Consider the following 12,713-nt stretch of genomic DNA (forward strand, 5'->3'; position numbering starts at 1 on the left):
TAAACTTTTTCCTAAATACATATATGTACCACGTTCTGCCTCAGTTGCGCATTTTTTCATAAGTATTTCCCCGATAAATTGTGGCTGGGTTAAATCATTTCACCTCCACTGAACAGAAGTTGTCTACATAGACTTCAATGGTATTCTGTATCCTACCACTTATTGCTTCCATCTAGAGTTTCTGCAAATGCTAGCTGTGGCGACTTTCTCGCCTTCGATTGTCCACAGCAGCATCCCACGCACCAGTACAGCGTCCTGCAGGGCGGCTGTCCATGGCCATCAAGCCCAGGGCAGTCATGGTGCAGCCTAGTTCTGGAACCACGACAGCAGCCGCCAACACGTTTGCCAGGGACACCCAACGTCCTGCAGGGCTGCTGTCGTTGGCCAGCAAGCCCAGGGCAGTCCCGGTGTGTCCCAGTGCGGCAACTAAGACTGCGGCTGACACCAAGTTTGCCAGAGAGGCACCAGTGAGGCCATCGGCCGCCCGAAAAGGTGTTCAGCAACCACAGGTGATGACCACTGGTTTATTGCAACCCGCTACATCGAGTTTGTCAGACACTGCAAGACCGTTTGCAGACTGGCATAAACGGGCAGAAAGTAAACTGCACTTGGTAAAAGAAATTGCATAAGAGAGGATAAAAGCACAAAAAATTGTACTTCGTGAAAGCACAACTTCCTAAAGGCCTCTCACGTTCGAGGCAATCAGACTCTTCAAACCGCTAAATTGCGTAAAATGTGGAGACATAAAATGTTGACAGTCGTGCAGTTCATTTTCATTGCAAGAAAGACGCTAGTTTAAAAGCATCTTTACCAATCATATATTTCCTTACCATGTACTAGTTGACCAGAAGGAATTCTTCCGATAGTAGCTGTACTAAAATACCGTAAGGTAGTTTTTAACCCTAATCAAGTATTCTCTGCCATCAGGCTTTACCTCACATGTGAAAATGGATGTACGAAACAGACGTGCGCCCTCATAGCTCAGTCAAAAAACATAGCACAGATGGACTTGCAGCAATTGCATAGTTATCATATCGTTTAAGTGCACTCTAAAAACGCATTACGTATTACTACACAACCCTAATATCTTGTTTATATTTGTTGAAAATAAGGGGCACGTTATGGGTAACGCGTGGGCAATGTTCAAAGTATGCAGACGTATTACGGATATTGTAGTAAATTATTTATGCAAGCGATCCGGACGTTTGTAATGTGTTTACATTACAACGCAGAACAACGCAGTTATTGTGCTGCTGCGTTGGGAGAAGTGTGAAAGTAACATAGACTGAGTTAACCGAAACTGAGGCAGGAGAAACACTATGGCCAACCTTCTGGCTAAGCAAATTGTGTGTGAACGAATTACGACCTTTCTAAAAATGGCTGTACATGTAACCATTTTCGAGTATGTGGCCTAATTACAAACTAAAGCTTTTATTGCAACTTCTCTAATAAACAGCTTATCTGGAAATTGGGTTGCGAATGAGACGGGTCGCATAAGTTTTCTGAAAGCTTTATTGCGATAGCAATTATATGGACACTGAAAGCGGATTTCTGCCGTCGGCGTCGCGCTCGTTGTCACCGTGAGATTCCGTATGACGTCAACGGCGATTAAATCGTCACCGCGCGCTATATGCTGTATGTGCGAGTGAAAGCGCGAGACGCGCACTTTCTGGGGGAGCGAACGCACGGCGGAGAGCAAACGCGCGTTCTGCGCCGTACGCCCTGAAAGGCTGCAGAATTAAGCGTCTCTTTCCTCCTTTACAACACCTTTACAATGACCATATAAATATACAGAGCAAACGCGACTTCTTCCGTCGCGCGAAAGGCCGTGGGGGAACGGGAGGGAGGCAGGGGAGGCAAGTTTAGCTGTGGCACCAAATTATATAAAAAACGTTGCGAGGCGATAAGGTGGTAAAGACTTCCAACGCGGCTCGACGAGTGTGCCTTTCTGATCTCGTCGAAAATCTCCGAGCCGCCTCAGAGGCACCGGCAACAGTCACCAACACCGCGCGCGTTCGATGCGAACGCGGGCAAAACACCGACGGCGTCGACAACAGTTCTCCGCGTTGCTGGTGCTGCTGCATGTCGAAGTTTATGCAGCTGATAAAACTATCTTTACTCCGTATAGCTCTCTACTAATCTGCTATCGCAATTGATGCTTCGCCTTTCGGGTGAAACTGCGACATTTTTTTTACAGTCACCTTGTTGCGTCCTGAAAATGTCATAGTCGCTAAGTTATGAGTACTGGCTTCAAATATCTCTTATTTTGTTGTTCTTTTGATGCCCACCATTTTTAAAACTATAAATTTGAATTCAATGTCAGCGGACGGAATGTGCAATGGGAGAACATTCTTTAACTATTTTCTAAACCATTATCAAAAATTCGTGTGGTTTAGCTTTGGTTAACCCTGGTTGATAGCAAAAGCTTCTATGCCCTGGCTAGGCCCATTGTCGAGCTGTGGCGGAAGTGTGGCCGAGGTGTGGTTTCGAAATGATATGCAGACATGTTTGCAATGAATACAGTGTTTATTCATCATTTTTTATGCCTGTGAAGACACTGCGGTGATCAGTAGAGAGACTTGGTCGCAACTCGCAGCGGGCCCAACTCTACTCGGACAACGGCGGCAATGTCTCCTTTCAGGGGCGGTATTCTGTCATCATCATCATCATCAGCCTATATTTTATGTCCACTGCAGGACGAAGGCCTCTCCCTGCGATCTCCAATTACCCCTGTCTTGCGCTAGCGTATTCCAACTTGCGCCTGCAAATTTCCTAACTTCATCATCCCATCTGGTTTTCTGCCGACCTCGACTGCGCTTCCCTTCTCTTGGTATCCATTCTGTAACCCTAATGGTCCACCGGTTATCCATCCTATGCATTACATGGCCTGCCCAGCTCCATTTCTTCCGCTTAATGTTAACTAGAATATCGGATATCCCCGTTTGTTCGCTGATCCACACCGCTCTCCTCCTGTCTCTTAATGTTAGTCCTAAGATTTTTTTCCATCACTCTTTGTGCGATCCTTAACTTGTTCTCGAGCTTCTTTGTTAACCTCCAAGTTTCTGCCCCATATGTTAGCACCGGTAGAATGCAATGATTGTACACTTTTTTTTCCACCACAGTGGTAAGCTCCCAGTCAGGATTTCGCAATCCCTGCCGTATGCACTCCAACCCAATTTTATTCTTCTGTAAATTTCTTTCTCGTGATCAGGGTCCCTTGTGAGTAATTGCCCTAGATAAACGTATTCCTTTACAGACTCTAGAGGCTGACTGGCGATCCTGAATGCTTGTTCCCTTGCCAGGCTATTGAACATTATCTTTGTCTTCTGCATATTCATTTTCAACCCAATTATTACACTTTCTCGATTAAGGTCCTCAATCATTTGCTGTAATTCGTCTCAATTGTTGCTGAATAGGACAATGTCAGCTGCAAACCGAAGGTTGCCGAGATATTTGCCGTTGATCCTCACTCTTAAGCCTTCCCAATCTGTAAGAGTATACTTAGTGGACTGTCCATTTCGGCTGTCGCTGATTGGGTGCTGCTTCACGTGCAGGAAGGTGCCAGCCAGTCTCCTTCCTGCACGTCAAGCAGCAGCCAATCAGCGACAGCCGATATGGACAGTCCACTAAGTAGACTCTTACAGAATACCGCCCCAGGGTTTCCTGAAGACCTAAATATAGTCCGACGTAGCGTGAACGCCCACACGTTATGTCACGTTGGCGAGAACAACAGCGGCTATAGTCCGACCGATGGTTCGACGTACTGGCACCACCAACGTAAACGGACGCGCGGCCAATGCGCTCCGACGCGCCCGGCGTCTGAATGACGCTCGCCAACGTGCCGATAACGTCGGACTATAAACGCGCCTTAATGATCTCTCGTGGTTTGACCTCTAGCTCTCAAGGTGAAAACTGTTGAGTCGCCGATGGCTGCCCGAGGTAGCGTAATGAAGTTTTTGCTTCAAAATTGTGCTTTGCCTAGAAAAGCAGTTTCAATGCACCCGGATGTATCCCTAAGTTCTTCAACACGTGTTTTGAAGCAGCGAAGTATGAAGGCACATACATTGATATATCCCCCTTGGAATGAAATGCGTCCAAGGCATTGTACTTAGCCGAAGTCCCTAGAGAAATTTTACATTACCGAAGTCTCTTATGAGTAATTATTTTCAAAAAGACAGTGTCGTTAAGGCCTCGCTAAATTGAGTAACTTTCTTACGAAGTTACCTATGCTGATCCACATGTAATACCTTGACCGCTTTCTCTAGGTCGGATCCACGTCTGGGGCATCAAAACATGCTCGAGGAATGCCTTCTGCACCTACTGTGGCAAAGCGGCCGGCAGACCGACCAACACCAGCTGTGCCTGAACCACGTAGGCCTCTGGGACCGCCTGCAGGACAGACTGGGGCCTCGAAGAGAAACCTCCGACCAGGTCTGCCCCCCAATGGTGTTTTTCGTGTTGAGACTTCAGTTATCTTTTCTTAAAGACTCTCTTTCAGGTGTATGAAATCATCAGTGGGGTCTAAAAAAACCAATTCAAAAAATTTGTTAAAACCGCTTCGTGACTCGCAAAAGTAGACAGGCAGGTGATGTCATCTTGGTGTTACGCAAGGTACTCGAAGACTCGCCTGAAGCCTACAACTTTACAGCAGCATAGCTCATATCGTAACTGTGTGGTTAGCTCGTTAATTCCTGCCCCCTCCCCTTTTCTTTTATTAAGCTGATATTTATCAGCTAAACTACTTCGTACTCGTATGTTGGAACCCCAGCTGAGTCACAAAACACATGGGGCAATGTCAGCCAACAGAGCTCTTCAAAATGCCACTATCCAGTAGGATTGACTTACAATATTTCTCTGTTCCGAGGTGTAGCGTTTTTTTTTTGGTAGAAAGACAATGAATGAACTGATGTGCATTCTGAGATGGATGACAAAAAAAGTGATTGCCGCACACTGACATTCTTGGCACTGACATATATGGGTATATGCATCTCTTACTGAAGCTTCAACCCATATATATTGCTGGGATATAACAGACGCTATAGACGGTGCAAATAAAGATGAAGACGAGCACCTGGGTTTGGCACGAGCTCGTTTCGATCTTGGTCTCTGGCAGCGCTGCTCTTGTAAATACAGTGTAAATAGTTTCTTTTGTCTGTGTTTCCACACGTAACATTTCGGTGGAGGTTTGCGATCCCCGTCCTCGCCCCGAAGATCCACAGTGGTCGGTACATCGAGCTTATCACCATGCCTCCCGGTGAACAAATCGTATCAGCAACCGCTGCGGCTTGTGAGCCTGCTCCAATCGTCACGGTTGCCCACCATCGCGATCCTGGTGTGTTCGCTGACCTGGAGGGACACGACGTTGACGAATGGATCAAGCGCTATGAACGCGTCACTGCTAATAACAGGTGGGACTCAACTATTATGCTCGCCAATGCCATCTGTTATCTCAGCGGCACGCCACGCGTGTGGCTCCAAATGCATGAAGACGAGATGATCAGGTGGATTATATTCAACGAGAAGCTACGCGCGCGCACTGTTTGGCGACCCCTGTGGGCGCAAGGTTGCCGTGAAAAAGGCTCTTGCGACTCGTGTTCAGACATCTACAGAGCCGTACGCTTCGTACATCCAATATGTCTCGGCTCTTTTCCGCAAAGCTGATTACACTATGTCTGAAGGACATAAAGTGACTAATGTACTAAAAGGAATCGTGGACGACGCTTTCAATTTGCTTGTTTTTGGCAACGTTTCGACAATCACCGCCATCATAAAAGAATAGCGTCACCTTGAACAAGCTATAATAGCCGCCGTATCACAAACCACATCATGCGGTTACCCGCTACTACTGCTACGTCGACGTGTAAGGGTCGACAGTGTGAGCCCACCACCTGTGATGATGTTGTCTGCATTGTTCGCCGCGAGCTCGAGGCCGCCTGTTCGCCAGCGTTCTCCGCAACGCATCCCGGTCCGCCAGCAACCACGATTGCGGTGATTCAGGTCGTTGAGACAGACGTTTGGCAACATAGGTCTCAATTTTGCTTGTTCAACTCAAGCCAGCATTCCCCAGTTCTCTAGCTGCCCTCCTCTTCTCCGGCAGTCCTTTTCAGCCACATATCGCAACCCCCAACGAACCCCAGGGGTTGCGATATGTGGCTGAAAAGGACTGCTGGAGAAGGTGGTCAAAATTATTCCGGAGCCCTCTACTACGGCGTGCCTCATAATCAGAACTGTTTTTGGCACGTAAAACCCCAGAAAGAAGAACATATCGCAACCCGTCCGAGTGGCATGCCCCTTATGACAGGTCTATCTGCTTCTACTGCTGTCGCATCGGCCACGCCGCTCGCTACTGCCGCAACCGATGGCCACCACCACCTGGGACATATGCCGGCGATTATTCCCGCACCGTTGGACCTACCACTCTTTATGCCACCCGTCGTGAACCCACTGCCGCCAATGCTCCAGCTCCGAACCTTAGCTACAGCCGCTCGCCTTCACCTCGACGCCATAAGTCCCGTTCAACCCAACCCCGTCGCTTCTCTTGCCCGCCTACCGCCGCCTGCACCCAGTCGGAAAACTAGGCTATGCAGTTTCTGGAGGTGAAGCTGCGTTGTCGTCCCTGCCCTCAAAGCAAGCTTCTGCCCACGTTATCTACGAACCAAAACCTTCTTGACGTTGACGACTATCCTGTTACTACAATCATCGATACAGGAGCCCATCTTTCTAGTATGAGTGCTGCCTTTCGACGACGACTGAGAAAGTTCCTCACCCCAGCGTCGGCGCGAGTCGGCCGCGTTGCGAATGGCGGTACTGTCCCTATCGTCGGCATGTATACGTCATTTGTCGGCTTCGCTGGCCGCCACACTCCACTCCTCTTCACCGTGATTGTCTATTGCCCCAACGATCTAATTTCGGCCTTGATTTCCTCTCAGCGCATTCGGCCCTTACTGACTGCTCCGCCAGCACACTCCACCTAGAACTGCCTATTCTTCCGGATACTAATGATGCAACCCCGAGCCGCTTAAGCCCCACCAACTTCGTTCGACTGCCGCCCAAATTGTTGTCATATACCCAACTGTCATCTGTTCGCTATATGACGACTGTGTGTGCGTGTGTGCCTCCTTCTGGTCCTGCGTCTTGGTTATCGCTGTTTCTTTTCGGCTTTAAAACATTAAACCAGCTAGCCCTGCAATTCACGCTTCTAAACTGGCATCTTCCCCGCCGGCTCCTGATGGAGAGTATCTCATGACTCCGCGGCCCAACATTCCGCTGGGGTATGATGTCACCGTACCTTACACAGGTATGATTATCATGGCCAACCGTACTTGCATCCCTGTCGCAAAATTCGGCTTAACCAAGCAGGTTGTGCCTCAAGGCCAAGCAAATTGTGCCTCGAGGAATTTGCCTCGCCCAACTTGAGCCTTTAGATGACCATCACGTGGCGGTTTGCTCACCCGACGTTTCGTCTGAGCTTACCAGTTCTCCAAGGTCTGTCTATTGCGCTGATCCCAAGGTTCAGAAAATGATTGCAATCGACCTTTTACCTGCACAAGTCGAAGACTTCTACGGTGTTTTGTTTTCGGATGCCTTTGACTCTGACAATCCCCCTAGGCCAGACGCTTGCTGCGAAGCATCGTATTATTGCAATATTCAAGCGCTTTCCTACCGTCGCCGTCGCCGTGAGGTTCCGTATAAATTCCAAGGGCGATAAAATCGTCGCCGCTGCCGTATACTGTATGTGCGAGTGAAAGCGAGTGAGGGACGCGCGCTTTCATGGAGAGCGAGCGCACGGCAGAGAGCTAACGCAACGTCTTCCGTCGCGCGAACGGCCGTGGCGGCATGGGAGGGAGGGGGGGAAACGGTGTGCTGCGGCACCAACTGCGTATCTTGCGACTGGCCTGCAAGAGAAACTGACGATTCAATCTTGCACGCGAAAGGAGGAAAGCGGGAAGGCAGGGCGCGACGGAGGAGGTGGGGCTTCTACTCGGCCCGCAACTACGTACTTGTACTTTGCGCGGCTGCGGGCGGTCGTGCGCACCATATCTTGAAGGCGATCTGCACACGGCTCCTACCTTTGTATGCGCTGTGCTTTCGCGCCGTTCAGCTCCCGTTGAAGCGATAAACCGCACAAACCTTCGCTCTCTGCTGCAGTCGCGCTTGCTTACGCCAGCGTTTTGACAGTGGTTGTCTGCAATGGAGTGTGATCTATTCATGTTCGATTATGCGCGCTGTCACCATGCTTGTTACTTCAGTTAGTAAGTTTGTAAGCGAATCTGCCCAAGTTTATACAGCCGATAAAACTACTATCCTCACTCCGTATAGCTCTCTACTAATTTGCTATAGCAATTGATGCTTCACGTTTCGGGCGAAATGTCGACTTTTTAATACTGGCGATGCTGCTCCTATTCACCGCAGACCATGTCGAGTATCTCTATCGGAATGCCAGGTAATTCAAAGTGAGGTTAACAAGATGCTCGATTAAAACACAAGTGAGCCTTCTTCGAGTCCCTGGGCGCCACCGGTAGTGTTGGTTAAGAAGAAGGACGGGACATGGCGCTTCTTTGTGGTTTACCGCCATCTAAACAAAGTCATTAAGAGACGCCTACTCGTAGCCACGAATCGACGACGCCCTAGACTGTATCTACGGTACCAGCTCTTACTCTATTGACCTTCGATCCAGATACTGGTAGATCGTCGTCAATGATATGGCCGCACAATATTAGCCGCAAACAGCAGGTTTACAAAAGGCTTAAGTAGTTTCTATTAAGGCAGACCCCATGAAGCTCAGAATGGACGAAGCGAGTGTTTTATGTTTGCGTGATATAGCTCCAACTGACCAAGCTTTCCTAGGTGAACTTGTCTGTGGCGCGAAATGCATTTTGTGAAAAGGGACAGAAGAGAAGAGACAGTGAAGCGGCGCTTCACTGTCTCTTCTCTTCTGTCCCTTTTCACAAAATGCATTTCGCGCCACAGACAAGTTCACCTAGGAAATATCAGCACCAACTTGCCCAAGAAGAAGTTCTTTTGGAATATATTTTGACCAAGCTTTGTTTACCTGAAGTTCATTGTGAGTATTATTTCCTGCACAAAATGTTACGCGGGTTTATTATTTAGGCAGTATTTGGGGTTATTGCTAAAATGTGTACGGCTGGCCTAAGAACCTCTGCTATGGCAGATTAGCCTGGTTGTGGTCGGCCTCGCATCGTGTTGGTGCAATAGAGAGACTCATTCGCAGCTTAAATGTTCCTGAATGGGTGAGTGCTGACATGCCGATTGTTCAATTTTTGGGAGGCTCTGCTAGAACGTGGCACTGACACGGAAGTGCTAGAGCCTGTAAAAGGACTTCACATGACATGCTCTGGCGTGCACAGTGTTATGTTTGGAAATGTACTCTACTTGTACAGTAGGGCGAAGTAAAGTTTTTTTCGTACTCTGCACATCGGCGATGCACTTAGCTGTGGAGGTCTAGATTTATTGTACAAAGTAAACTACGAGTAAACTTCTAGTGCTTAGGCAACGGCATATATGCAGCCACAGAATGTATTCAGGCGAAGTGCAAGGTTAGGCACTTTTCGTCGGTTAATGCAGAAGACCACATGCAGACTGCTCTGTCTACAATCCAGTCAGAAAGGTGCAGCATGGCACGCCATAACCTGTGAGATGTGATACACTCGTCTCTGCATGAAGTGTACGTACTTTAAATCCAGCAGCTCCCATGTGAAGATGAATTGAGACGTTAAAGCGATAAGCATTGACGCGATCTAACCACACCCTATTTGCAACGCTGAAGCGTTTGGTGCATCAGGCGTGCATGTATCCTCTTCTCTCGCGCTTCCTAATGGAAAATTTGCGTCTAATTAGCCACGAGATCGAGCAGAGTCGCAGCCTGGCGGACGCTGACCGAACCATGGTTAGTGGGATTGTGCCACCAGTCGTCTGCTAGGCACTACGCGTTTACATGTGCGTGTATATCAAGGATAACTTTGAAGACCGTTTTTACAGCGAAGCTGTCTATGGTAAGGGTTTCGCGTATTTTTCGTGTCCGTCGATAAATCTGCGTGGGCAAAATCTAAGCTCCCGAATTTCATGCAACATCGGTTCATTCTATGCAAACGCTTATACGTCTCAACATTTGGATGCGCATTTTCAGTAGATTAGTTATCAATAGACATCATTTTCAAGTTCAGTAGACTCTCAGGAATATAATGGGGGTTTCGCAAAGATTTGCCGCTTTGTGACCCGCGTCGGCCATGTGTACGCCCCTCTTTGTCGGCGTTCCATGCGCTTGCGTGCCTTGTTTCCTTCCTTTCTCATAGCGTGGTGGTCCCGTCGCGCGTGTCTAGTTTCCGCCGGCTCCCCGAGGTGGCGGGAGTCTTCCACGCGAATGCATGCGCCGATCAAAATAAAAGTGTGTATGCGTGTGTCTTTCTTCGGGATGACCGCCGTCCCCGTTCAAGAGAAATAAAATTTGCCCAAACCTCTGATCTAAATTCTATGTCACCCCTATGTCGTGTGCTAAACTACTTCGTTGGTAATCCACCTTCGCAGCAGTGGAATGGTGCGTGACGACGACGTGGTTATAAAGCAGCTGTACATGCTAGTCTGCAATTTCACGGCGTACAAAAACATGTAGCCTTGCGCCGTCGGCCTTGCGCTTTACCATCAGTGACTGCGCGTGTTGAGCAAGTGATCTGTGATTGCCGCACTCGCCGCTCGCCAAAAGCCCGTCAATTTTATTGTGGCTTCGTGCTTCGAGTACATCTCCCCCCTCCCCCCTTTCACGCAGAACCTCCTCTGGGAGTTGTACAAGTATGAGTCAGCTTTTAGCTACTTGCTCATCTCCCAGCCCGGTCTCGTTATCAATGGTATTAAACTTGATCCAACCAGTATAAACCCTTATCAACCCTTGTCGGTCGTCATCAACCTTATGGGACACGATCCGAGCCTTATCGAGCCGTATCGGTTGGTATCAACCTTATCGCAATTGATCCAATCCTTAGCAATCCTTATCTGTCCTTGTCAACCTTATTCGACATGATCTGATCCTGAACTCATATCGGTCATTCTCAACCTTATCGGGCTTGATCGTATCCTTGTCAACCTTTATCAGTGCTTATTAACGTTATCAAAATTTATCCGACCATTTTAGGCCCTTATCGCTCTTTAGCACCTTGTTCATCGGCGTCAAACCATTATGAACCATGATGAGACCCATATAACCCATTATCAATCCTTATCATCCTTATCAACTCATCGATTGTTTACCTGTGTAGCGTGACGGGAAGCGCATCAGCCCTCGAGATCGGTGACATTTCGGTCGGTGAAGGAATGCTCCAATGGAAGGCGCATACCGCGACCACCGAAACACATCATGGGTGTACGTTTGGCATTAAATTTTCGCAAAATCGGAATTTTTCTCGTGGCTACATGGCTCCAAGTCAGTTCTACACGTGGTCCTAGAGAAGGCTTTCGTTCCACCATCACTAAATCTTTCAACAAAGCCTTCATAGAAATTGTTCTCCTTTGACATTTGTTTTGTACCGCCGGTACAATAGTTTCATATGGTTCGCCTCTGCAAGTGTAGGTGTTTAGCCTAATGAGTAAGACAATCGGCTTCTGAGCGTGCGGTCGTAGGTCCGAAACTCACCACCACCAACGTTTTTCCTTTCGAAGTTATTTTGTGTCATACATTAATGTCTTCGTAGCGATTCGCCTCACGTGACAGACATATGGACGAACGGGCTTCCTTTTTGGGTAGGGATAGAAGTGATTACGCATTTAGAAGCATTTCACCACATTTTAGGCACGTGAAGCGGTTAACAGCGAGACATTGAATGCCAGGCTTCAGGCACTTGTCCCGATGCGTTGATCACTCTGCAATCTCTGTATAACATGAACGGGGTAACGCGAGCTTTACTGGGTGGTAATAAAAAGAAATCTTAAGCATATACTCATATCATGCCGCGTCATACACTTATAGTACGACAAATGAATCATGATAATGTTGATACTTGCATGACTGAGGCTTAGCGGTTACGCGATCATAGGTGTTCATTTATTGGGGTTCTGATGCCAGAACATGTAGCAACATGATACCACAAGGTATGTAGGTAGGTACTACTCGCGATACATGCGAGTAATAGACGATTTTACCACTGCCTTTCGCGTGTGTCATATCGCGTATCATTAGTTTCTAATACAAGGGCGTGTGTGCCAGTTTTTCCCTGTTCATTCCTCGCGGCAGATAACGCTTGGAGACGCTCTTTTCGGGATAAGCGAAAGTCGCGACGGTACAGTTTCGAACGTTCCCTTGCTAAAGCACAAAAGATTACTACAGAAACTCCCTAGCAGGACTTGTCAGATAGTGCTTGAGCATTCTTTCCAGTCGCCCACCTTGCACATGTACGTCTGTGACCTATATGAACGCTCCTGGGCATATGATGGCGACGCTAGATCGATTTCTGATTGTTTATTTTTGTTTTGTTTTAAGCGGCTGGAAATAGGTCTCCCACAGTATGTGAGAAGTTGAGCACACCGCAGCTTACTTTGTCTAGGATGACGCAGTGTGCTGGAACTATTGCATTGCCCTATTGCAATTACTTTATTGGCGAACATAATTAGTCGGAATTATACTCAAAGTCATCCGAATAGGCTCAAGTCATCCTAACTACCTTTAATTAATGGTGATTAGTATTAATCAGTCAGTCAATTGAAAT

At 47.8% G+C, this 12,713-nt stretch overlaps 1 protein-coding gene across 1 annotated transcript in view; it reads left to right on the top strand.

Moving 5' to 3' along the window:
- Positions 1-234: 234 nt before the first annotated feature.
- Positions 235-12,713, top strand: part of LOC125943134 (translation initiation factor IF-2-like) — a 129,203-nt gene continuing 116,724 nt past the window's right edge. Inside the window, exons 1-2 of the mRNA XM_049661538.1 lie at positions 235-509; positions 4,266-4,431. Coding sequence (XP_049517495.1) covers positions 273-509; positions 4,266-4,431 — 403 coding nt within the window. The 5' untranslated portion in view covers positions 235-272. The remainder of the gene's footprint in view (positions 510-4,265; positions 4,432-12,713) is intronic.

The sequence above is a fragment of the Dermacentor silvarum genome, chromosome 1 (assembly GCF_013339745.2).
Source record: "Dermacentor silvarum isolate Dsil-2018 chromosome 1, BIME_Dsil_1.4, whole genome shotgun sequence".
In the NCBI taxonomy this organism is placed as follows: domain Eukaryota; kingdom Metazoa; phylum Arthropoda; class Arachnida; order Ixodida; family Ixodidae; genus Dermacentor; species Dermacentor silvarum.